The following is a 27,306-nucleotide window of genomic DNA, read 5'->3' as shown; positions in this document are numbered from 1 at the left end:
TCTCTCTATTTATTTGAGCTCTTTATATATCATAGCTAATTTTTGTACCCCATTCCTTTGCATAATTAAGCCATGGAGGTTCCACTATAGTTGAACCCAAATATTCTGCTGCTATTACAGAGAAGTTTGCTCCAATGTCCACCAACTTCCCCTTTCCTGTGTCATTTCTGATTCCTACATCCCTACTCCCTTGCGATTTCCTGGTTTTGGATAAGAAGCGTGTTCGTGCAATGATGAGTACACCACAGGTTTGTTACTACTTTGAAATTCAAGCTGAGAAGCACTTACCCAAATGCCTCCACTGTGTTGTCAAAAGTATACACCTTGTAACTCCCCATTGAAGTTGCTAATCCTTAATGTAATATGTTCCCAGTCTCTAACGTGCTCTCCAATTTTTCCCAAAGCAATGTTCATGAATTCAAGTTTAGCCTTTGCAGGTCCATTGAAGGGATAAAATAGCCATACATCAATATCAGTATATGTTGCACCAAACATTGGTTTAACGTGTAAGTAGGCGGTGGCACCCAGCAAATTGCCTTTGTTGACTTTACTTTTCGATGCATCATTAGTCGGGAGGTCCAACCAGTAATCACAATCATTTGAACCACCTTGAGGAAGATTTGAACTCGTGGGCTGAATACCAAAAGGCAAAGATTTTAGTCCTTTTGTATATAGATGAAAAAACTAAGTTACTGATGAGTTATAGTATTCCTCATCTGGATAAAAGTAAATCAGTGGAGAGTATGCTTTAACCAATGCTTGAACTTGGTTAAAATTTGGCATAGCAGATATATTAGCTTTGACGTTCTTTAAACAATCTAGTGCATCTGCAGCTCCATTGTTCTGAACCATAAAAGCACCTATTGGCACTCGCAATGCTTGCATTCCTCTGTCTCTAGGTCTGGATGAGTACACATTCAAGCCATTGGTGCCCCAAATACAATCATGACTTTCACATGCATCTGTGAGATCATCACGAACACAACGGACTTTATCTAGAGAAGGTTTCTGAGGCGAGGTTATGACAACATGACCTATTGCTTTATAAACCTCAGGAGGTATTGGAAGCCAGATATAGCCGAAACTATCCTGCTTGATTTTCAAGTTCTGACTACTCCATACAAGGGTGTAGTCCATTGGCATCTTGAGTGTACCACCTGATGTATCTTTCCCAGCAAGAGTCCATCCAAAAAGTGGCATATTATTAGGTTGGCTATAGGAACCAAACATAAAGAATCCATTTGGTAAATTTGTTGGTTCAAAGAATGTAGATCCAAGATCATCTGGTCCACCTTCATGGGCAGACCAAACTTTACTTAAGGATGATATTTGAGACACATGTAATCCTCCAAGATCAATGAAGCCACTTGCAAAGTATCCACCTAAAATTTCATAACACATTGTATTGGAAATGAACTTCACTTAAAAATCAAAGTTTGAAAATTGTGAGCAGAAACCATTATTTCCCATGATGAGATACTCCTCAAAGAAGCATTTCAATATAATTTCACCAGCATTTTAAATACTAAAAATACTATTGGACATAGCAACATTTGCAAATACTTATTTGAAATAATGAGGATGCCCAAATGAATGATAATTAACAAATAATCAAATATTAATCATGAGAAAGCAGGATTTACAACATTGATTTTGAGAAAGTACCTGAAGGCCAACTGGGCAATGGAGAAGGAAGTCGAAAGGCATTATCAGTAGAGAGTGACATGATGTTCTTTATTGAGGCATTATCCAGCAAAGAAGTTGCATTTAAGTTGTTTCCCATGGTTGAGTCTTTCAAGGGGAGATTTGAACAATGGACTTTTACAGCAAGTGCTGAGACTAAAATTATACAAGAGACAAGCATATTCTGCATGCGGTAGAGGAAGTTGAGACAATATATGTAAGACATACTTAAACTAAAATATCCCAAAATACATCAGCTAAGATGGTTGGTTAATCGTGAAGGGAGAGATAAATCTGTTAATTAAATAAAGCAACAACTTCTAGAGTTTATCTGCTTCACTTTTTGTGCAGTTACAATTAGCATATTGGGGAACTTCACATAATTCATAACATGTTCAAAAGTAAATTTAGGATGAGAGTACCATAACAGAAAAGGTCATTACATACCAATATAATTTAGGATGAGGGTAGCATAACAGAAAAGGTCATTACATACCATATGCAAAGTATTCGGTGCATTTTATTAGTAAAATAAAAATATTAAAGTGCATGACAATTAGTAGGCATAAGGTGGAGAAAGTGGTATCATTATTCTTGTAACTCACCATATTATCTTTTGATGTTAGTGGGTATAAATTGTGGTAAAAGATGATTGTTAGTTTTTGTAACTCATATGACCATTAGTTTCTTATAAGTCCATGCTCATTAGTTACATGTAACACATGTAACATCAAGACTATTTATCTACTCACATTACTACCCACATTATCCTATTCATCATATGGAAGAATTCTTAAACTATAAATAGAGGTGTTTCTTTCTTTGTTGTGGGATAAGAAAAAATGATAAGAGTAATATAATAGTGAAAGAGAGAGTTGAGACAAAAAAAAATTATTCTTAAGTGTTCAACTATATTCACTATACAAAAGAAAGTAAAATATAAATGAAAAAGAGAGTTGAGATAAAGAAAAATTTTTAAGTCTACAACTATATTCACTATACAAAAGAGAATTTAATATGTTGAAGGAAGGTGTTTTTGTGGTATAGTTTTGGACTCTTCAACTAATCCGGATTTACTTGATTTGTACATTGTTGATAGGTTGTTGTATCCTCGAGGGAACAAGTCAAGAGATATACTGCTAGATCGGTGTAGATTATGCCACTGTGGACTTGAATCTTCTTAAAGAATGTGAGATATCTGCATCTCAGTCTAGAAGAAGATTATTTTATTTTCTTTATTTTTTGTTTTATTTTATTTTCTTTATTTTTTTAACTATAATTACTGTAATTTGCATTACACCAAAAACTTTAAGAAGATCCATGTTTTGTTACTGTTTGAAAAATTGCAGATATCAAGATGAGAGATCTCAATATCTCAATGTTACTAGTCTCTTCAATAGATGGAAAATATGAAGAGTAAAGTATTTTTCTATTTGCTCAACTCAAGTGAAGGAAAAGATAAAAGAACTTTTCTACTTGTTGTGGAAGAAAGGTGAAAAAACATTCTACCTATTGTTTTAATAAATAAAGTGATATTACTTTTATGAACCTAGAGTGGTATTAAAATTCTTAAAATTGTGGGAGCTAATGAAATGACAAAAAAAATCACCATAAAAATGTGACATTGGCAATTTTGGGAATAAATTTAAAAAGTTTTACAAGTGCATATTTATTATTTGAATAAATCACATGTCATTATTAATTTGCATATGACTTGATGTCTTTAAATTTGGCTCTGACATTTTATCAAAGAAAAGATAAAAAATGTTGAGTAGCCATTTGACATTAAATAATTAGGTGAGATAAATTTCATTCAAGGAATGAAAAATACCCTAACACATATGATAAAACTTTTCTTGACAAATCTCATTATGGTGAAAACTGAAATTGTGAAGTACATTTTGTTGATTGTATGAGCCATGAAACTCCTTTTAATTCAAATTTATGAAAATGGTATGAGAAATAAAAAAAAGAATTTTGCTATCCTAATAAAATATGAGATATGTATCTAATTGCACTTGACCTGAGATTGAATAAAAGTACTTAAGCAGATTATACAAGCAAATTGAGTACATTTACTTTTAAAAAATTGTGGCTTGTTTTATCAAAATAAATCTTGTTGTATTTAAAAGTGTTTTTGATGCAAAATGACAAAAAGAAGAAACTTGATGCTATTTGTTGAAATGAAAAAGCAAATTATTATTTACTAACTCTATCGTGAAGGTTGAACTAATTATTTTAGGTTCAACTAGTGAAAAAGTGAATTAATCAATCACTTTATTTTGAAAAAGTAATTTCTCTAGTTTTGAGTTATTATGATAGCACCAATATTATTAATAAAGTTTGAAGCTGTTATTATATCGGTAAATTCAGACCTATGAGAATAAAATAATATTGTGATATTATATTTGACAAGTGGTACCACTAACATTGAATATGACAAATTATATGATATTTTCCAGATGAACTAAGCAAGGTCTTGGCATGATAAAGGGTCTGAATCACATCGAGTGGAAAGAACGAATCATATGATTACTTAGTGTGGGATGCACTATTGTTTAATCCTTTATACGATGTGAGTGCATTTTATTCTTGTAATGATTTGTGAAGGTTGAGTCTAAGAACTCTTAATAAAATTTTATGTCTCGCATTAGTGGGGTGTCAAAATCACAGGACCACCCTTAACAGATTTCACCTATGTGGATATGGAAGTAGGTTGCTTCCCCATGAGAACTGGGCTTATTCTCAAAAACGCTCATGAAAAATCAAAATAGCATATGGCCGTAATGTGTTGGCTATTAAAGCTTATGTCAGTACCTTGATTGTTGTGTGTAAGCAGTGATACTTTATTTTCCTGAAGCAGTCATGGTTGAAGTCTAAAATCACTGCTAACTCTGGAGTAAAGGTTACTGTTTACTAAGTTGAGGTTCAATGCAAAACACTCATTTATTAAAACGTGTTAAAAAATTGGTGATAACCAAATTAGTGATAACTCTCTTATAATATTAAAACGAGTTAAAAAATATTGATGCATTTTATTATTAAAATAAAATACTAAAGTTCATAACAATTAATAGGCATAAGGTGAAGAAAATGGTGTCATTATTTTTGTAACTCACCACACTATCTTTTGGTGTTAGTGGATATAAATTATGGTAAAATGTGATCATTGGTTCTTATAACTCATATGACCAATAGTTTCTTGTAACTCCATGGTCATTAGTTGCATGTAACATATGTAACATCAAGACTATTTATCTACCCACATTACTACCCTTCATTCATCTTATTCATTACATGGAAGAATTCTTAACCTATAAATAGAGGTGATTTTTCCTTTGTTGTGGGATAAGAAAAAAAATGATAAGAGTAATATAGTTGTGAAAGAGATAATTGAGACAAAAAATATATTCTAAGTCTTCAACTATATTCATTATACAAAAAAGAGTAACTATACAAGTGAAAGAGAGAGTTGAGACAAAGAAAATATTCTAAGTCTACAACTATATTCATTATACAAAAGAGGATTTAATATGTTGAAGGAAGGAATTTTTGTGGTGGAGCTTTGGAATTTTCAACTAATTCGGAGTTGTTTGAGTTGTACATTGTTGATGGGTTGTTGTATCTGTGAGGGGACAAGTCAAGAGATTTATTGTTTGATCGGTGTAGATTATGCCACAGTGAACTTGAATCTCTTTAAAGAGAGTGAGATATGCGCGCCACAACCGAGAAAAAGATTATTTTATTTTTTAAATATTTTATTGATTTTATTATTTCAACTCTAATTAGCGTAACTTGTGTAACTTGTGGTATATTACACCAAACACAATGTGAATGACAATTGATGAACAACAAGAGTATATAGGGGATAACTTTTTGGACCTTTTTGTTTTGAGATCTTTTTTGTTGAAAGTTTTTGGATTACTTCAAATTAAGTATTCAATTTTGCACGTCATATTCTTATAAAGTTGCAGGGCAATGAAGCATGATTTGAAAATGAGCTCTTATTAAGAATAACTTCTCTTTGTTATATGTTAAGGTTAATTGTATCTACTGTAATATCCTTCTACTACTATCTTCATTAATACATATATTTTCATTTTATGTTAAGGCTCAATAAACGCATTTATGCTTTTTTTTTTTAAATTTTTGACACAACTTGAGGTAGTGGTATGGTCTGCATACACTCTACTCTCCCCAGACCCCACTAGGTGGGAATACAGTAGGTATGTTGTTGTTGTAAAATTTTTGGAACAAGATAAATCACTATCATGTGGTTATATCGATAACAATTATGTTGTCAGTTCACCACTACAACCATAACTGCATGAAGTTATTATCTCCATCCTGTTTTATAAAACCCTATGCTATTTGATTTACTGAATCGGAATTTAAGTTGTTCGGACTTGAATGCAGGTGTCCGATATGGGTTATAAATTTAAAGATTGGATTTTTTATGATTTCAATTTAAAGATTCGGTATATGGAGGTAAGGATGAATAAGGGTACGGAGATTCGACATACAATAATTTAAATATCTAAAAGTAGAGTTATAAAATATAAATTATGAGATATTATATCCAAAACTTGAGAAAAAAATATTGTTCAAGAAGAAACTTTTGAACCTGTAATCAAATGTAGTCATCATTTGAAATGCAATTGAAAGATAATCATTTTATAGTGTCAAAATAAAATTGAAATAAAATTTTCATTTAAAACTCCATGAAAATTCCTGGAGTTTGAAAACTTCGAAAAATACCTGAGTTTCAGCTATGGCGGTTCCATGTCTTAGCTATAAGGGCATACTTGTCTGAATATTATTTCTGCATTAAAAACATATTTTCCCTGTTTCAAAATAATTGACCTTCTTATTATTAAAAAAATTTATTTCAATTTAATTTTCTCATTTATTATGTTCTCCTAAGATTACCACTACTATTAAATGACTACATAAAGTATATATACTTATATTTATACTTTTCAAGCATAATTAATAAGGCTATTTTATAAAATAGATGTCTAATTGATATTTTCTTAAGGGGAATGTCAAGTCAATAAGAGTCAACTATTTTGAAATTGAGAAAGTAAATTCTAGTGGTTTGGTTTATTCCCGAACCTCGAACATAGCGGCAGTTTTAGTACATCGAACTATTTTTCTTATAAAAAAATTCAAAACACCAAATATAAAAGTTCAAGACACTAGCTATACTCCCTTTATCTCAATTTATGTGACACTTTTTATTTTTCGCAAGTCAAATAATTTAAATTTGACCGTAATTTAGGCATGAAATTTTGAAGATTTTTTTGAAATATAATTATATAGTTGAAAACTACATAACTGTAAGTCATAATAACTGAAAATTTAAAATATTTAAAAGATATATAAAAAAATTATCATAAAAAGTAAATATATTTAAATCTCAAAATTCAAAATATATCACATAAATTAATACGGCCAAATATCAATTAGCAGTTCAAAAAATGGATATTTTTCCAAATCATTGGACGTGTGAGATTTAAAGTCATAAAATTGCATGTTTTGCCCTTTAGTTTTTGCCCCTGCTGAGACGTAAGTTTTTTAGAAACTAAAGTGATGTACCTACATAATTTCTGAGATATTATGATACACAAACATCAACTTCTGTCTCATAAAAATAGAAAAGTTATTTCCTTCATTTAAATTTATTTTATTTTACCTTTCTTTTTAGTCAACTTCAAAATGAAAGTCACTTTCCTCTTTCAATAACTCCATTTTAATTTTTTTGTCCTATTTTCATATTTCTTTTTTTTTTAATTTGTTGTCTTACTTTTTTTTTAATTTGTTTCAAAAAAACTTCTCTTCCTTTTTTTGGGAACTCTTTAATTAAAATTTTTATATGACATGTTTAAGACCACAAAATTTTAAAAAAAAATTGATATATTTTATATATATTTTGTTTAAAATCACTAAATTAAAAAATCTTCTTTACTTTCTTCTTCTTTATGTAAAGCCAAAACAGAACAATCAAATTGAAATGAAGAAAATACTTATTGGTAAAGTTACATAATTAAAGCACAAAATAAACAACAACAACAGACCCAGTGTATTCCCATAAAGTAAGGTCTGGGGAGGGTAAAATGTATACAGTCCATACCACTACCTCCGAAGAAGTAGAGAGGTTGTTTCCAATAGACCTTCGGCTCAGACTAGAGAAATATCAATTAATGACTATTAGACTTAGCTAATGTTTAAAATAATTACTTTTTGCAATTAAAATTTAGATTAAATAATTAAATATACATTTCATTTGTATTTGAGTACTTATATATTTTGAGACACATATATAAATTTCTAATTTCGATGAGGCGACTCTCTAATTTTAGGGCTCTTATACATTTATACTTATATACAAACTAAATTTCAGAATTCATATACAAATATCTAAATCAAATTTATATTTGTACATACAATTTTTAATTTATATATTTGGTTACTAAACTATTGCTAAATCCTATAATTAATTAGCTATAATGTCTCATTGTGTAAATATCAGTTATTTTATAAATTTTGTCTAAAATGAAGGTAAGTGTCAAGTCTTACTCCTGAGCATAACTTGTTGTTTGAAAACTCCTGAGTCAAGTCTTCCATTTAACACAAGAGTTGTAGGACATACCATATATCAAGACACAATAAGGTAGTGTCAACACTTGCCCATTGGGATTAAACTTTTTTTTTGGAGGTTTTTAGGCTAAGTTTTTTCTTAGAGACAAGACTAATAGAACATCTCATAAACCAAGACACAATATGATAATGTAAACTCTTGCTCGTGAAGTGCAACTTATGGACTAAGTCTTGTCTCTAAGGTCAGAGTTATAATTATCTCATAAATCAAGACACGATGGGTAGTGTCAGCCCTTACCCATTGAGCATAATTTGTTATTTGAAAGTCCTTGGACTAAATTGTGCCTCTAAGGCAAGAGTTATAGAACAATTCATAAATCAAACCATAATGTGATAGTGTCAACTCATATCCATGGCACATAACTTATTCTTTTTAAAGTTCATGATTTATGAAACATCTCATAAATTAAGATAGATGAGGTAGTGTCAGCTCTTGCCCATGAGGAGTAACTTGTTGTTTGAAAGTCCTTAGGTTAAGTATTGCCTCTAAGACAAGAATTATAGAACATCTCATAAAATAGAAAACACAATGTGGTAGTGGCAATACTTGCTCATGAGGCATAACTTGTTTCTTGAAAGTTCTTGGTCTAAGTGGTGTCCCTAAGAAAAGAGTTATAGAGCATCTCATAAATCAATACACAATGTGATAGTGTCAACTCTTGCTCATGAGGCATAACTTGTTGTTTGATGGTCTTTGGGCTAAGTCTTGCCTCTAACTCAAGAGTTATAGATCATTTTATAAGTAAAAAACACAATGTGGTTGTGTTAACTCTTGCCCAATGAACGTAACTTGTTATTTAAAAATTCTCAAGATAAGTCATGCATCTAAGACAAGAATTGAAGAATATCTCTTAAATCAAGACATAACGTGATAGTGTCAACTCTTGCTCATGGGGTATTACTTATTGTTTGAAAGTTCTTGGGTTAAGTCTTGTCTCTAACGAAAGAGTTATAAAACATCTCATAAGTCAATTCTTGCATATAGAACATAACTTGTTGTTTGAAAGTCCTAAATCTTACATCTAAGACAAAATTTATAAAATATATCATAAATCAAGATACAGTAAAGTAGTGTCAATTCCTACCCATAAGACGTAACTTGTTGTTTGGAAGGAATCGAGAAAAAAAAATAATAAAAGTTCCAAAAAAAAAATGAAGTCAAATATAAAAACTATAAATAAAAAAATATAAAATTTGAGAGAAGAAAAGGAAAAACATAAACGTTGATAAAAAATAAAATAAAATAAAAATAAAAATAAAGACTGAGAAATTTTTTTTTTTTTTTTAAAAAGAAAATAAAAACAAAGACTACAGAAAGTAAAAAAAAATAGAAATTGAAAGGAGAAAAAAGAAAAAAAAGTAAGAGTTGAGAAAAAATATGAAAACAAAAAGAAAAAAATAAAAAAGAGATGAAGATAAAAAAATAGAAGTTAAGAGGACAAAGAAAAATAAGTAAAAATCGAGAAAAACTAGATGAAAAAAACAGAAGTTGAATAATAAATAAATATAGAGTTTTTAGAAATATTTGAGATATAGAGGTGGAAATAGTGGTTTGCATTATGCATTAAAAAGAAGAAAATTTAATTTTATAGGATTTTTCTTATGAAAGATTTTTTTTTTTTAAAAGAAAGTCGCTTGGTTAATTTATGCACTTACTTAGACGCATGCCCATTAATACAGTTTGCTCATTCTGAGGGCATAGAATGGAATCTTCAGAAAAGAGTGAAAGGATAAAGTCATTGCTTCTTTCCTCAATCCTATTGCGAAATTCAAAAATAAAATACAAAAACACACCTTTGAATGCGTGAAATTCTTTTCATATTATGGTTGCACTACATCAAATCACTTAATTATATATTTACTCCATTTACTATAATTAAGTAAAAAAAATGTAAGTGTCAAATCGACAGAATGATATAAGAGAAAATTGGGTGTGTATATTTACCTTGAGAATATGAGAAGAAATGCATGCCATGGTGACCAGCGAGATTCATACACAACTCAACAGCTCAACAGCACTAGGTAGCTGGTAGCTACATTTGCAGTCTCATCTCCATAAGTTTCTGTAGGTGTTTTACTTGATGAATTAAATTAATGAAGAAGGAAGAGGTATGGGATTATACCTTTTTGGACAACATAAAGCTGATTGGTAGGGAGGGGGTGGGGATGGGAGGTTGGTTGGTTTTGTTGCTTGCTATTTTCAGCTTTGCATTTCTATTAATCAATTGTGGTTCAGCTTCCACAAGTGTTGTCGCATTGGGACATATTTCTTCGTTTTAAAGTGGTTGGTCCTCATTAACTTCATATTTTTATTAAGAAAATATTTATTAAGAGTTTATTTTATTAAATTAATCTTATTAATTATATTTTAAAAATATAAATTTGAGTAAATATATTTTGTTTAGTCATTTAATATTAATGATAGTTTGGAAGAACATAATAAAATTCGATTGATTCCATCAAAGAAAAAACTAAATTAATATAAGTATTTTTAAAAAGAAAGTCAACTAAAACAAAATAGAGGGACAACTAATTATCTATAGGAGGTAGTAAATGCATTTCTAGCCTCTTCTTACACTTTGTTTGGTCGTTTTCATCATATGGTATGATATATTTACTAAAATATCATGTTTATTTTGAATGTTTCTGAAAGTGTATGATATGATATGATTTGATAATTATAAAAATTATCACTTTATATAATCACCGAGTGATGGTATTCTATGATTTTCTTTTTTTTTTTTTAATTATGTCCTTACTTAATATTACATAATCTTATTTTACTATTTATCTTATATCATTTAACTCTACCCCTAACCCAACCTCCAACACCACTAGCTCCCCTCCCCCCAAACAAATTATTTCATTTTTAAAATTTCTTCATTAGAAAATTTTAAAAGAAAAATTCTTATCCTACCCCCTAACCCCGATCCAAACCCCAATTTATTTAAATTTTCTTTTGTAAGATTTCAAAATATTTTCTTAACCCATCCTGTAAGACACCGCAAAAATTTCTAAGCTTAATTCAGTCCTTTAAGCTTGTCAAGGGGGTCCCAGACTTAGAAAATTCTATCTAAGTTTCCAGACTTAGTTTATTTTTTGCCTTTGAAAGTTGGCAATCTCATTTCGCGACCTTAATGTCCTTTAATGGTCGGTAGTCTTGCTAATTCATGATCAGGGAGGTCAATAGGTGTTTTCGAATAAGTTTTAAATTTTTTGGACCTTGTTTAGACCATGTTTGGTGTCCCAAAACAGTGGACCAACGCGATCTTGGCGTGCCGCATCGCCTATCGGTTGGTTAAAATTGTTGCAGGTTTCCAGAGCCAAGAGTACTGAGGCTTGGAGCGATCATAGCACGACGCGTCGTGTATCGTGTCGGTGCCATTGAAGCACCGCTTTGTATAACGCATCGGTGCCCAGTTTTAGTCATTAAATGACTGGTCCTTAAGGGTAATTAGGTCATTTTCCTTGTCCTTTAGCCCTCATAAACACGAAATTTAGCCCTCTTTTGGCTATATACATTCCTTATTCCATAATTGCTCAAGAACAAGAAACCCTAGGTGATCAATTTCAAGCCAAGGATTCAAGCTTTCCTCCATCAATCTTCAAGAAACCATCCACCTAGGTATGTAAAGTATTCATACAAGTATCCCTTTCATCCTTGGAGTTCAAGAAACTATTTTTTAAAGCTTAAATAATGATGTTCATGTTGTGGCCTGAAATTGTATCCATGTTGTTGATTTGTATAGTTTCCATGATGGAATATTTATGTATTCCTTGATATTATGTTAGCATGTGGATTGAATTTTGTGAAATTGATTTGATTAAAGTAGCCATGATGTAATTGTTTAGTATTCATGCCCAAGCCTAAGTATATTCATCCCATGTGTTTGATAAAATGCCTAAGTGAGTAGAATTGTGTTTTATGACCCTATGTTGATCTAAATGATGAACTTAGGCTACAACTAGTCATTCAAAATGACTCCTATACTAAATCTATATCTTATAGTTATTTGGTTGAATGCTCATGAGACTACAATTGTGAAATTATGATATGTTTGAATGCATTCCTATCTATGTAAAAGATTATTAATATCAACTGCTTCATGAAATCCCCCAATGATTGTATTATGAATTGGGGCCTATGGTTATGTATTCAAAGAAGTGTCATGTTATGTTAGTTTCATGCTATCAAGTTCTGGGGGTACTTTATCCAATAATTTAGCTATGTGCCTAGAGCCAGTGTCAGTTTTCAATATATACTCAGTCAAGCCATGATCCTTAGAATTCAGTTAGTCACATACCTCAGGAAAACTCAGTAAATTTAGTATCAGTCTAGTCCTTCAAAATACTCAATAATCTCAGTCAGTTATCAGATCTCAATAGTATTCCGTTAGTCAACGAAACTTAGTGAAATCAGTCCAGTTCATTCAGTAACACGATCAGTTATGGCTTATTCAAGCCTAGTATAAACTAAGAAATTAGTTCAATGTCTATTCAGTTAGAAGCAGTATTTAGTATTGAGTGAACCCAGGGATGAGGGCTCACCTGTCAGCCAGTAGAGGGTGTGATCCTTAGAAGCAATCCTTGCTTTCTAGAACTATGTAGCCAACATAGGTTGACATGTACCCCTATGAGTCTTGGGATCATACATCTCATTTGAGTTTTATTACTAGGAGGGGTTGAAGGGTTAACTCACAGCTTATCTTTACCCATGGCACGGTACTGATACCCTTCCAGCTGGGGTTATAGGTTAGACCCAACCAGTTCAGATTTAGAAAATGTCGGTCAGATGATTACTTCCCACAGTCTCAGTCTTAGTCTTAGTAAAAGAACTCAGATAGTTCTTCAGATTTAGGACTATCAGATACAATCACTCAGTTTAGTATGAAACTCAGCTAATTCCATTAGAATTAAGACTGTCAGACACAGTCTCTCAGTTAACAGTATATCAGTTGTATGAAACTCATGTTATCATTATTCAGACTCAGTATTCAGTATAATCACGATCTCATTTATAGTTATGTATTCATGCATGTACTCTCACGTTCATGTTATTCAGTTAGTTAGTATTGTTCATGCATATAAACCCCATGCATTCAACCTACCTTAATTTCCATACCAGTACATTCAGACGTATTGATGCATACTTTTCTGCTCTATGGTGTTTTATACCATAGGTTCGGACTCTCAACTTTCTAATCGCACTTAGTTTCAGATTCAGCCAGCAGCAGTAGATTTGTAGTGAGTCCTCATCTTTCAATGATAGTATGATTATTTCATTAGTTTATTATTTCAGTTTTAGTTGACGGAGTTAGTTGGGAAATGTCCCATCAACTTCACAGTTTTCGGATAGTTTAGAGGCTTTTAGACTAGCATGTTTAGACAGTTTATTTTAGTTTTGGTATTGATATACCATAATTCCAGATGTTATGTTTTATCAAATATTTAAGCCTTATGGTCTTTCATCCTTTTATTCCGCATTTATACAGTATATTATGGAGTGCTCAGGTAGAGATATTAGTCATGGGTTAGCTTGTGGTCCTTTGGGGTCATGAACACTGTGTAGCATTCCGGGTATCAAATTCGGAGTGTTACAAACTTGGTATTAGAGCCAAAGGTTCAATAGAGTCCTAGGAAGTCTGAAAAGCCACATCTAGTAGAGTCTTGTGCATGGGTGTGTTGCGTGCCACATTTACGTACAAGAGGCTATAAGAGGTTTGAAGAACAATTTCCCTTTTTTTAGTACTCATGTTATGCCAGTGAGCATGAGCTCAAATTTAATTCTCAGTTTAATCTATTTCTCCCTTAACGTTTATAGAACATGCCTCCCAAAAGAAGAAACAAAAATTAGTCAGCCCCTCAGCACGTTCAGGAAGATCCCCTGGACGAGCATGTCTTCCATACAAAATTTAGGACTTCATTCACTACTCAAGACAAGTCAGTCACAACTCAGAATGAACAGCCAGCTGCTGTTCCGGCCAACTTAGTGGCCAATAATTCTGTAGCCAGGATTTGGGACTTCACCCAAATGAATTCTCCCCTATTCTTAAGTTCTAAATCTTAAGAGGATCCACAGGAGTTTCTTGACCAAATTTAGAAAGTCACAAATATCATGGGAGTGACTTTCAGTGAGAGTACTAAGTTAGCCGCTTATCAGCTATAAGATATAGCTCATGCGTGTTTTAAGTAGTGGAAGGTAGACCAGGGTATAGATGTAGAGCCCATAGAGTTGGAAAAGTTTTCTACTGCCTTCCTAGACTGAGTCTTTCCCCTCAAAGAGTGTGGCAAGTATCATAACGGGGTGTGTACAGTCGAAAGTGATGTGTGTTTCGGATGTAGCGAGTCAGGTTACAAGGTCTGACAATATCCTAAACCTAACCCTCAAAGTCATCACGGTCGTCCTTCATCCCAGTTTGGTTGCCCGAATCAGTAGGGTGTAAATTCCAGTACTATCAGTAGGCAACGCCCAAATAGACACTATGCTCTTCAGTCCCAACAGAATCAGGAAAATCCTCCTGATGCAGCCACTGGTATATTACTGATCCGTTATTTACATGTTCACGTTTCTTTAGATTTAGGAGTTTCTTTTTATTTTGTAAATCTTTACATAACAGTCAACTTTAAAGTCAGACCAAATATTAACAGGACCTTTCTTAGTCTCCACTCATTGGGTCAGCCCATCATAGCCCGGCAGGTATACAGGGACTATCCGGTTATGATATCTCAGAAAGTCAGGCCTTCAGGTTCTAGTAGTAATGCCTGTATATATTGGAAATCCATAAGGAAAGATGATTCTTGGCCCATTCCTACCTCAGTCCAAAGTTTTATACTTCAACCATCACGGTACTTACGCATGCTTTACATTTCAGTCCCATGAATGCAGCTTATACCCATACTCTTGTCATAGAATAATATGTGTTTCAAGTTCCTAGTATGAGGAGTTCCAGTTCACCCAGTGTTACGAATCATGTCCCATGAACACAAAAATTCAGGGCTCAGGTTATGCAGCTCAAGACTCATGCTTCACTCCTAATGATCAGCCAAACTCAAATTATGTCACGTAAACTCTCAATTTTGATCCCTCGGTGAATCCATGGTGTTGATGCTTTATCCTTCAGGCCTCAGTTATAGCGTTAGTTCGGTAATCAATATTCAGTAAGAAACTCAGATAGTCCTATAGGACCATGGCTTTTAGGTATCAGTTACTTAGCCATCAGAATTTAGTACTTTAGTACAGTCTAAACCTCGGTTATCAGAAACTGTAATTCAGTTTGAGTTACAGTCTTGGTTATGGTTACAGTCTCAATTACCATCTTAGCAATAATCTCAGTCCCAATCCTAGACCAGTAATCAGTTCAGTAACTCAGTTTAGTTTCATGATTTCCCAACCATAGCATATGGCCATCAGTTACTTAGTTATTAGTAGTTTAGTACCCCAGTTTACAAAATATTTCTGAAATATGTTAGACGCCTGATCTTGCATTCTTAAGGTAATATAATTTTCACTCAGTCATGTTAAATTACCTCATGTTACCCAGTTAGTCATTATCTTCTATGCATTATACTCTATAGTTTTAGTCTAGTTGTTCAGACTGAGTTCAGTTAAGGCTTACAGACCCAACATTCAGTTATCAGTCCTTTAGTTAATCAGATAAGCAGTATATTTAAGCAGTCATGCTCAATGCCTATTTGAATATTTTCGGTTGTCTCGAGTGATGTATTATAATAAGGTGGAGAGTATAGTTGAAAGAGTGCCAGGGAAATACTTTAGTTAAGTATAATTTTTTAGTATGAGTTAGTTTAAGCAACTAGTAATTCAGTTTAGCAGTCAGGCAAACAAGTTCAGATGGTGTGATTTCCCTTCATTCCATCTAGTTGCACTATCCAGATTCCTACGAATGTGATTATTCTAAGATGGACCAACCAGGTATTTGTATGCTCAGCTTAGATCATGTATCATGTCTTAGTTTTAGATCCCAGATATTCAGTTATAATTCAATTCATAGGTGCCTTGTGCATTGCCCTAGTTTTCCTCAGTATCTCAGCAAAATCAGTATTCTTCAAGGGACCTAGTGTCCCAAGGAGGATATATACTATAATCCCCCCAACTTTCATGACATAAATATGCCACTCTCTCTCCTCATAATGAATACAGTTAGAAGTAAGGGGTGCTTATAAGTTGACCCTCAAACTCCGACCTCAGTCGAAAGCGACGTACTCAAGTTTCTCAGTTCAGGTCATGATATTCAGTTTATATACAACATTTCAGGCTCAGATATGTTTTTATGTTCCTATTTACGTGTGCCCAGTAAGTGATCTCTTGTTCATCAGTATTTTCGGTTTAAGGTAACAGTCTTCCACGAATTCACTCAATTCCATGTTAAGATTCTATTACAAATTTAGTATTCAGTTTTATTCTCAAATTCCTATTATAAACTTGGTATAAATTACCATTGCACATTCAGTCAAATATACATGTGCCAGTTCAGTTATGTATTCACGCATCAGATATGCATGCTTAGCTTGATAAATTCAGCTTACCAGTAATCCTAGTTATGCATTCATTGAGTCAACTATTCATTCATCAGATATGTATGTTCAGTACAATACATTCAGCTTATCCATCATCTCAATGATGTACTTATGTTTCAATTGTTCATGTTTAGTATGTACTTCAGATTCTCATTTCTCCCATCTCAGTCAGTCCTATTCGAGGATGAATGTTCCCAAGGAGAAGATATTATAAGACCCCACAAAAATTCCTAATCTTAATTCAGTCCTTTAATCTTGTCAAGGGGGTCCCAGACTTAGAAATTCAAAGTAAGTTTCCATACTTAGTTTATTTTTGTCCTTCCAAAGTTGGCAATCTCATTTCATGACCTTAATGTCCTTTAATAATTGGTATTCTTGCTTTTATTTTTACCTTCGAAAGTTGGAAATCTTATTTCATGACCTTAATGTCCTTTAATGGTCGGTATTCTTGCTAATTCATGATCAGGGAGGTCAACAGGTGTTTTCGGATAAGTATTGGATTTTTCGAACCTCGTTTAGACTTCGTTTGGTACCCCAAAATAGTGAACCAATGCAATCTTGGTGCACCGCATTGCCTATCCTATTGGTTAACATTATTGCAGGTTGGCAGAGCCAAAAGTACTGAGGCTTGGTACGATCATGGCATGACACGTTGAGTATCAAGTCGGTGCCATTGACGTGTCACGTCGCTCAACGCGTCGGTGCCCAATTTTATTCATTAAATGACTGTGTCCTTAAGGGTAATTAGGTTAGTTTCCTTGACCTTTATCTCTCATAAACATAAAATTTATCCCTCTTTTGGCTAAATACATTCCTTATTCCACAATTATTCAAGAACAAGAAACCTTAGGTGATTAATTTCAAGCCTAGGATTCAAGCTTTTCTCCATCAATCTTTAAGAAATCATCCACCTAGGTATGTAAAGTGCTCATTCAAGGATTCCTTCCATCCTTGGAGTTCAAGAAACCAGTTTTTTAAAGCTTAAATTATGATGTTCACGTTGTGGATTAAAATTGTATCCATGTTGCTGATTTGTATGGTTTCCGTGATGGAATCTTTATGTATTCCTTTATATTATGTTCGCATGTGGATTGAATTTCATGAAATTGAGTTGATTAAAGTAGCCATGATGTAATTGTTTAGTATTCATTATATGCATCCCATGTGTTTGATAAAATGCCTAAGTGAGTAGAATTGTGTTTTATGACCCTTTGTTGATCTAAATGATGGACTTAGGCTACAACTAGATGTTCAAAATGACCCCCAAGCTAAATCTATGTCTTATAGTGGTTTGATGGAATTTTCACGAGACTAGAATTGTGAAATTATGATATGTTTGAATGCATTCCTATCCATTTACAAGATTATCAATATCAAGTGCTTCATGAAATCCCCTAATGATTGTATTATGAATTGTGGCCTACGGTTATGCATTCAAAGAAGTGTTATGTCTTGTTAGTTTTATGCTATTGAATCCTGGAGGTACTTGTACCTAACAATTTAGCGGAGTGCGTAGAGCTAGCGGCAATTTTCAATATACTCACAGTCAAGCCATGATCCTTAGAATTCAGTCAGTCACATAACTTAGGAAAACTCAGTAAATTCAGTATTAGTCCAGTCCTTCACAATACTCAGTAATCTCAATTAGTTATCAGATCTCAGTAGTATTCCATCAGTCAATGAAATTACTAAAATCACTACAGTTTAGTCAGTAATACAATTAGTAATAGCTCAATCAAGCCTAGTATGAACTAGGAAATCAGTTCAGTTTCTATTCAGTTGGGAGTAGGATTCAACAGCGAGTGAACCCAGGGATGAGGGCTTACCTGTCAGCCAGTAAAAGGTGTGATCCTTAGAATCAATCCTTACATTCTAGAACTATGTAGCTAGTGTAGGTTGAGATTGATAGCCTAATGGATATGAACACCCGAAAATATTTACTAAGATGTAAATGTCAGCAACCAAATAAAGAGAAAACGACACGTAGAATGGAGATGAAGAAGAAGAATGCTTGAAATTAAAGGATAGATAGAAAGACCCTTACTCCTATTAAATGATTAGAACTAGAAGATGTTTCAAAATCTTCAACACACCTCACAAATAAGAGTTCAAACCTGCCTCTTAGGTGACCCAAAGGAAACAGTCTTCCTCAAGTACACCTTTCTTGCCAAATTATCCAAAACAAGTGAAACCCTAACTTCAAATGTTCTTGGATCAATTTTTAGATTATAAGAGATAAAACTAGAGACTAAAGCTACACTATAAGAGTAATGTCCAAATTTCATCAAAGTATAATGAAAAGAGAAGCAAAATGGTCTATTATACTATTACATACAAAATGACAAAACTACCCTTAATGAGATAAGGGAATTGGGCGCCTCTTGAGTGTTTCCTTGGAGTGCAAAATGTCTTAATTAACCTTCACTTGAGGTTCCTATTGAGTGCATAAGTTTCCCTCCTTCCTTCTCTTGACCAAGGCTTCAAAATACTCCAAAAAGTCTTCAATTGCTTGCTAATTCCAAAGCCTTGACCCCTTAGATAATTCCTTGTACTTTTGATGTTTGTTGTGCTTGTATCATCCTCTCCATCTTGAAGGAATTTGTCCTCAAATTCATATCTTGGAATAAAAAAAAAGAGAGAACAAAACAAACACACAATCCTCTTTGTAAGAGGGTTAGTATTAGTAACACACTCATATCATCAACCCATGGTTGCTCACACTTAACATATACCCACATATCCTTAGTATTTGACATGAAAAGCTTAGCATAAATAAAACCAAAGACATGAATAACATTAATATCAAATATAAGGGAGCATGACCTGCAATTATAACCTTCACACCTCAAGAGTATTTCGGGGTCAAATGGGATCCAAGGATAAGGACTTAAGCTGAGATGTCCCACGCCTTTCACTAGGTTACCAAGCCCACGATAATTCAAGGCATTACCCACCACTTGGAAAAACACAATGAAATAATTAACAAGATATTTATAAGGGATTTTATCACACAAGTTCAAAGGACCATGTTCAATATCAAGACCATCATTACTAGTACCAATACTAACTTGAAAGTTTTTAATCACACCCTTCTCATGTTCAAGTAGTGAACTAGTTTTAAGAGAAATTTGATCATGGTACAAATTAAGGAAGATATTAAGAAAAGAAGCACGTACCCCTATGTCAAACAAACCCGAACCCAACACACTAGAGGGTACATCACAACATTTCAAGCTCAAAGAAGTGCATGGACTAGCCTTAGGAGTTTTGTTCATAACTAAAGAGCTACCAAGAAAATAAGAATGCAACTGTAAACCCATCACTACTTTACAAGACACTAAATCACAACATTTTAAGTTCAAGGAAATATAGGAAGTAGTGATATTACCTGGGTTAGACTTAGGCAGTTCACTAGTTTGGAGCTTTCGGCCAGTGGTACCTTTGGAACTCCCACATGTTTGGGATGGAGTTCTTTTGAATTATCCCTAAGAAATATATCTTCTTGTACCTGCAAGTAAGAAGAATCAATGCTAGGTAAAATTCTAGCACTTGGGTTAGTGAGTAACAAAGGTTCTTTGTGGACAAGATCCATAATCAAGAATTTTGCTTTCATCCTAACTTCACTACCCACGACATCCCTTTCCTTTTCCCTAGTTTCTTCATATTATTCTTGCACTTCACCATCTATTTTCTATCCATGTTGAGGCTTGGCCTCATTCTCTTTGGATTCTCTTTTATCCTTTTCTTTTACTTGGATAAAGGGAATTCAATTTGGTGTAGTTTGGAGAGGGGGTATCGATTTTGGTAGTGGAATATGAGTTCCAAGTCCCTCTTGTTGGACTTGGTTAATTTGGGAATGTAGTGGTCTTTGTAGGGTTCAGTTAGGAGAGGTTTGGGTTTTAGGGGTTATAGTCATGGAAGAGTTATTGGCTTGGACACTAGAGGATGCATGGAAGGGAATAGGATTAGAAGGCCGTGAGTTTCTCCTACTTTCAACACGATCAAGTCTTCCACTAAAAGTGGAAATTTCAGTCCACTTAGCATCTATATCACTCTTCATGTCTCTTCTCAAGGCATCATGCCTATCTTCTATTCTTTGAGCAAAGTCTCGACCCAAGGCATCAATTCGAGCAATCAAGGTTCCAATAGCATCATTTCCCAATGGTTGGGAAGTAGTACCTTCAGATTCCATGGAAAATGGACCTATAAAGTGCAAAAACAGCAAGCAAACAACCTACAAAATGAGCAAACATGTTTGTTCAAAAGCCTCACTTCACTCACTCTCAATCTCACCTCACACTTGGCTTCACAAGCGTTGGAGAATCCGCAATGCTTGGCAAGTTACTTGAGAGGTGAGAAGATTTGAATCAAAATTGATCTTCATTTAAAATGACTCAAAATAATTGATGCACGAACTTGAACTAACAAAATACTACGACTTGAAAATGAGAAAAGTACACAAAAATCAGAGACACAAAATAAACAAACTCTAAACTAATTACCAACCAAGTAGGTACTTACTAGTTTGCTAATTAGTGATAGAATTAACTTAAAAGAAACTAGAATCAAAAATTAGAAACTAGGAAATCTACCTAAGAATTTAATTTGGCCGATTAGCTAGTGATGACATGGCAGCTTGTGATTGGACATTGAGTTTTAAAATTTTTCAACCCTAATTCTCAACTCTCGACCTAGAACCCCTTTGGTAAAGAAAAATTTCATTTAGGAGGGAAAAATGAAGGTTTGAAAGCCTTTTTGGAGCTTCAAATGAATTCAAAAACAAATGGTCCTCCCCTTTGTACTTGGAATGTACTTAATTTGTACTTTGATTATTCCTTTGTCTCTTCTTTCTTTGGATGACAATGAATATTCCAAGGAATATTCTTTCACAAACACCAAGTACACTCTCTTTTTTCTCATTTTTTTTGGATCAAACACACTCTTTGAATATTCTTCCTTATCAAGACTTGATGAACATGAAAGAACAAGATGAATATTTAAGAGTTGACCAAAGTTTGACCCCTAACCAAATGAACTTCAAATCTGATTTTTTTGTAGATCTAGGTTCCTTAGGCCAAGGTTATCTCAAATAATAATAAATCACAACAAACCAACGTCCACAACATAAAAACCACACGGATCTAGCTTCTTGAAGCTTCAAAATGCCATAACCATGGTGGATCTAGCTCAAAATTGACCAAATCATGTTCCAAATGTAGAGCTAGATGCACTAGGTGTTATAGAACAAGAATCTAACACAAGAAACCTTCAAAACAAAGTAAAATCTTGTAGATCAAAGACTCTAAATTCGGATCTAACACAAGACAACACTTGACACCATTTTTTTTTTTGAATTTTCTAATTTTTTGACTCTTTTTGGTTGAGATTTTCTAAATAAGAACACTAAAACCAAGATTTAGGGATGTTGGAACAACCCTAACCAATGCTCTGATACCAGATAATATCCTAATGGCTATGAACACACAAAAATGGTTACTAAGATGCAAATTCTAGGTAACAAATAAAGAGAAAACAACATATAGAATGGAGATGAAGAAGAAGAATGCTTGAAATTAAAGGATAGATTGAACCCTTACACCTATTCATTGATTAGAACTAGAAGACGTTTCAAAATATTCAACACACCTCACAAATAAGATTTCAAAACTTCCTCTTAGGTGACTCAAAGGAAGCACTCTTCCTCAAGTACATCTTTCTTGCCAAATTATCCAAAACAAGTGCTTCAAATGTTCTTGGACAAATTTTCAGATTCTAAGAGCTAAAACTAGAGACTAAAGCTACACTACAAGAGTAATATACAAATTTCATCAAAGTATAATAAAGAAAGAAGGAAAATAGTCTATTTATACTATTACAGACCAAATGACAAAACTACCCTTAATGAGCTAAGGGAATTGGGCGCCTTTTGAGTGTTTCCTTGGAGTGAAAAATGTCTTCATTAACCTTCACTTGAGGCACCTATTGAGTGCATAAGTTTTTCTCCTTCCTTCTCTTGACCAAGGCTTCAAAATACTCCAAAAAGTCTTCAATTGCTTGCTTATTCCGAAGCCTTGACCCCTTAGATAATTCCTTGTACTTTTGATGCTCATTGTGCTTGTATCAGAGATGTACTCCTACAAGTCTAGGAATTATACACCTTATTTGAGTTTTCTTACTAGGAGGGGTTGATAGAAGAGCACCCTGTCAGAGAAGGTCAACTCACAACTTGTCTTTACCCGTGGCACGGTACTAACACCCTTCTAGCTGGGGCTACTAGTTAGACCCCACTAGTTCAGATTTGGGGCATGTCGATTAGATGATTACTTCCCGTAGTATTAGTCTTAGTCTCAGTAAAAGAAATCAAATAGTTCTTCAGATTCAAGATTGTCAGATACAGTCACTTAGTTCAGTATGAATTCAGCTAGTTTTATCAGAATAGGGACTGTACTATCAGACACAGTCACTCAGTTAACAGTATATAAGTTATATGAAACTCATGTTATCAGTATTCATACTCAGTAGTCAGTATTTTCATGTTCTTATTTACAGTTATATTCATGCATGTATTCTCATATTCATGTTATTTAGTCAGTTAGTATTGTTCATTCATATGAACCCCATGCATTCAGCCTACCTTACTTGGCATACCAGTACATTCAAACGTACTGACGTATACTTTTCTGCTGTGCTATGATGTTTTATACCATAGGTTCAGACGCTCACATTTTTTATCGCACTTAGCTTCCGATTCAGGCAGTAGCAGTAGATTTGCAGTGAGTCCTCATCATTCGAGGATAGGCATGATTAATTCATTACTTCATTATTTCAATTTTAGTAGACGAAGTTATTTGGGGACATGTCCTATTAACTCAATAGTTTTCAGATAGTTTAGAGGCTTTTAGACTAGCATGTTCAGATGGTTTATTTAAGTTTTGGTATTGATATATCGTAATTCCAGATGTTATATTTTATCAGATATTTGAACCTTATGGCCTTTCAGCCTTTTATTTCACATTTATACAGTATATTATGCATTTCTCAGGTACAGATATCAGTCATGGGTTAGCTTGTGGTCCTTCGGGGTCATGAGCACGGTGTATCATTCCAGATATCAGATTCGGGGCGTTACACATCCTCATCCCCTAGCCCCCCTCCATTTTTTTTAATTTTTTAAAATTTCCAAAAAATATTCTTAACTCCCTCTCTCCCTACCATCACCTTAAAGAAATAATTTTTTTACATAATTTTTTTTCTAAAATAAATTTCAAATTTTTTTCCTATCCCACCCTCAACACCGACCCCCAACTCCACATACACCCCTACTCAAATTTTTTATAAAAGAAAATCAAATTTTTTCATACTCCACCACTTATCCTATTCGTTCTCATTATTTTATTTTATTCGTTCTCATTATTTTGTGTTAAATATATGCAAATACGTTTAGAAGATAATTTTCTATTTATGTAACGAACACAGAAGATAAGTAAGAAATGACTTATTTTTCTATAAATATTTTGTATGCAAAATATTTTCCTCCATACTGAACAAACCCGTAGCATAAGCAGAAGGTGCATTCAAACTTTTTACTTGTCGTTGGTGGTCATGTCTCAAAACATCAAAAGAAAATTATTACTATTAAAACTAATTACATTTATTTTGCTCTACTCTTTTATTGATTTTGTTAGAATTTTATATGAATTTCACAACTTATTATATTTACATGACATAATTTGTGATAAATTAGAAAAAATATAATTATTTTAAATTATTTTTATTAATAATTAATGATAAATTTAACATTTATAATAATAAAGGACATTTTAGTAAACTTACCAGTTACGATATAGTACCATACCGGCAAATCGAATAATAAAACTGTTATTAAAGAATAGTAAATGATATGGTCTATCCAAATATTATATCATACTATACTGCATAATACAATACTATACCATACAGTACCCTACATTATGAAACCACCATCCAAACAAAGTGTTAGGATCCGTTTCCCCATGATAATATTTTACTCCCTCCATTCAAAATATAAAAATGACTTTTGAATCTGTGGTCTTAAATTAAGGTTATGTTAGATGTACCAAAATATCATTTAAACTTGTAGTCTTAAGCATGCTACGTGAAATATTTAAATTAAAGTGTTGCCAAAAAAGGAAAAGGTTCATTTCTTTTGAAACAGACCAAAAAGAAAAGTAGATCATTCTTTACAAAACGGATGAAGTATTTTTATAATTTTATTACTTCCAACCTTATCCATAATACAACGGACTTGTTGGGAAAGGGTGGGCTAAGTGGGGTTTCGAATCTTTGTCTAATCGATTAATAATTGAGTGTTGTCACTTAATCAAGAGTCTTCTTCACTTATGTGAAATTATTTTGTACTTTATTAAGTTAAAATTTAAAAAATAATGCATACAAGCTAATTTGATGATAAAGTTATAATAATAAAACAACAATATATTCATCATAATTGGACAAGTAAAATTAAAAAGGGTAAATTACAAAATACTACTATACATTAACTTATCATTATTATCTAAAATTCCAACCCCGTAAAATACTTACATAATCTCTTCTTACACTTTCTTTTTCCAAAACATTAGATACATCGCATATTCCCTCTTTTCCTAGCTAAACTCCTTATTCATCATCATTCTCCTTCCCCCCCTCCTAATTTTCCTTTCTTTAACTATCACTCTCCAAATTCATCATAATTTATACCATGAACCTCATCACCAACCTCCTAAAAAAGCTCTTTAAATCCAAAAAACCTCAATCTATTTTCTGATAAGATAATTCTTTATTTGGATCTACAACAACAACAACCTTCACCTCGTCTTTGTTCAATTTATTATTCACTCCAAAAAGTGTGTTACAAAATGACAAGTAGAAAATAAACAAGGAAGAACTCGAGGCGATATTGACTCGAGTTGGAACCAAACCACTAAGCAATAAGGAACTATTATTGATACTTAATGAAGGATTAGAGTAGATATTGGAAATCAGAGATTAGTCAATAGATGTTGAAGATAATGATGTTAATAGAGATACATAAAAATGATGTATGTGTTACGGAAGTTCAAAGATATACAATGATGTTTCTAGTTGAAAAGAAAAAAAATATACATTACGCTATCATCCATCAAATGTACAAAAACTATGTATCTTACTGACTATTACGTTATAGATACATTAAAAAAAATCTTTGATTGAAGATAAGACAAAAATCATGCATCAAAATGCTTTTTGTGCTACTGATACCTAAACTTATATATCTGAATGTATCACTACTTATGTATCAGTCCATTAGTTTGGTACTTATGTATCATGTGATGTATCACGAAGGAAAAATTGACATTTTTGAAAATATCAAAATAGTCGTGATGGAATGTAATTAGTACTAGATAATCTAGATTTATATTGTTTGTCCAATTAAAAAATATTATACTATCCAAATAATTTTAGGCTATTAATATATATAAGTCAGAATTCAAGTTGTTTTCATCATGTTTAATTTTTACCCTTGAATGGCAAAGAAAAATTTGGCATCATAATTGCCAATGTTTCTTACTCTATGCTTTTTAATTTATGTGAGCCAATTACATTGATTATATAAGAGTTAAAAGAGAAAGAATTTTGAAACTTGTAGTTATTTTGTGTTGCTATGAACGCTTATCATTGAGGGTAATATGAGAAATTCAAATTAAACTATTTTCAAATTAAGAAATAAATCATTCTTTTCTAAAGATTTTTTTTTTACAATAGGGTCACACAAATTGAAACCAAAAACTGTAATAGAAAAGTAAATTTTAATGTGTTTGTGGCATTCAAGATATAACTAGATTTAAAGGAAACCAGTATACTCCATAATACTTTTCCAAAATAGAAACAAAAGTTACATGATATGCAATGATCAAATGTAATGACCTTTTCATCCTTATTGAAAATAATTGTGGTAACAAAGTAAGAACCTCGCTCATCATAAGTTGTGGGACCAATTATTTAGTATAGGAGTGCATTAGACATGTAATAAGGTCATACAATACCCCGAGCACTAAGTTGCGTTGAAAGGGTTTATACCGATTATGTTTCGAGCTAAGTTTAAACTAGGATCAACTTCAAACAAGCATATCTCCTACACTATAAAGATTTATAGGTCTAAATACCAAAGAAATTAAAGATATTTGAGTCTTCTTTCTAATGCATCTGGCCATTCATTAATCTACCTTCAGAGTAAACAATTATGACCGTTTTACTGAACATTGTCCAAGCTAAGAAGTTAACCGCTGCAACGGTAACTGATGTCTCCCAAACTATGCCCTCCAAGAAGATACAATGCGGTCACTGTCAAATTATAGTAACCCAAATAAGTTGCAGTTGATCCACATGAAATAGGTTAAATCTATCTCTTGA

General features: G+C 32.8%; 1 protein-coding gene across 1 annotated transcript in view; it reads right to left on the bottom strand.

Annotated features, from left to right (window-relative positions):
- Positions 1-309: 309 nt before the first annotated feature.
- LOC107844366 overlaps positions 310-27,306 on the bottom strand; it is a 66,626-nt gene continuing 39,629 nt past the window's right edge. Inside the window, exons 2-5 of the mRNA XM_047397633.1 lie at positions 20,869-21,112; positions 1,666-1,839; positions 694-1,382; positions 310-633 (exon numbers count right to left, since the gene is read on the bottom strand). Coding sequence (XP_047253589.1) covers positions 310-633; positions 694-1,382; positions 1,666-1,839; positions 20,869-21,112 — 1,431 coding nt within the window. The remainder of the gene's footprint in view (positions 634-693; positions 1,383-1,665; positions 1,840-20,868; positions 21,113-27,306) is intronic.

Source organism: Capsicum annuum, chromosome 10 (genome assembly GCF_002878395.1).
Source record: "Capsicum annuum cultivar UCD-10X-F1 chromosome 10, UCD10Xv1.1, whole genome shotgun sequence".
Taxonomy (NCBI): Eukaryota; Viridiplantae; Streptophyta; class Magnoliopsida; order Solanales; family Solanaceae; genus Capsicum; species Capsicum annuum.
This window is presented reverse-complemented; position numbering and strand designations above follow the sequence as displayed.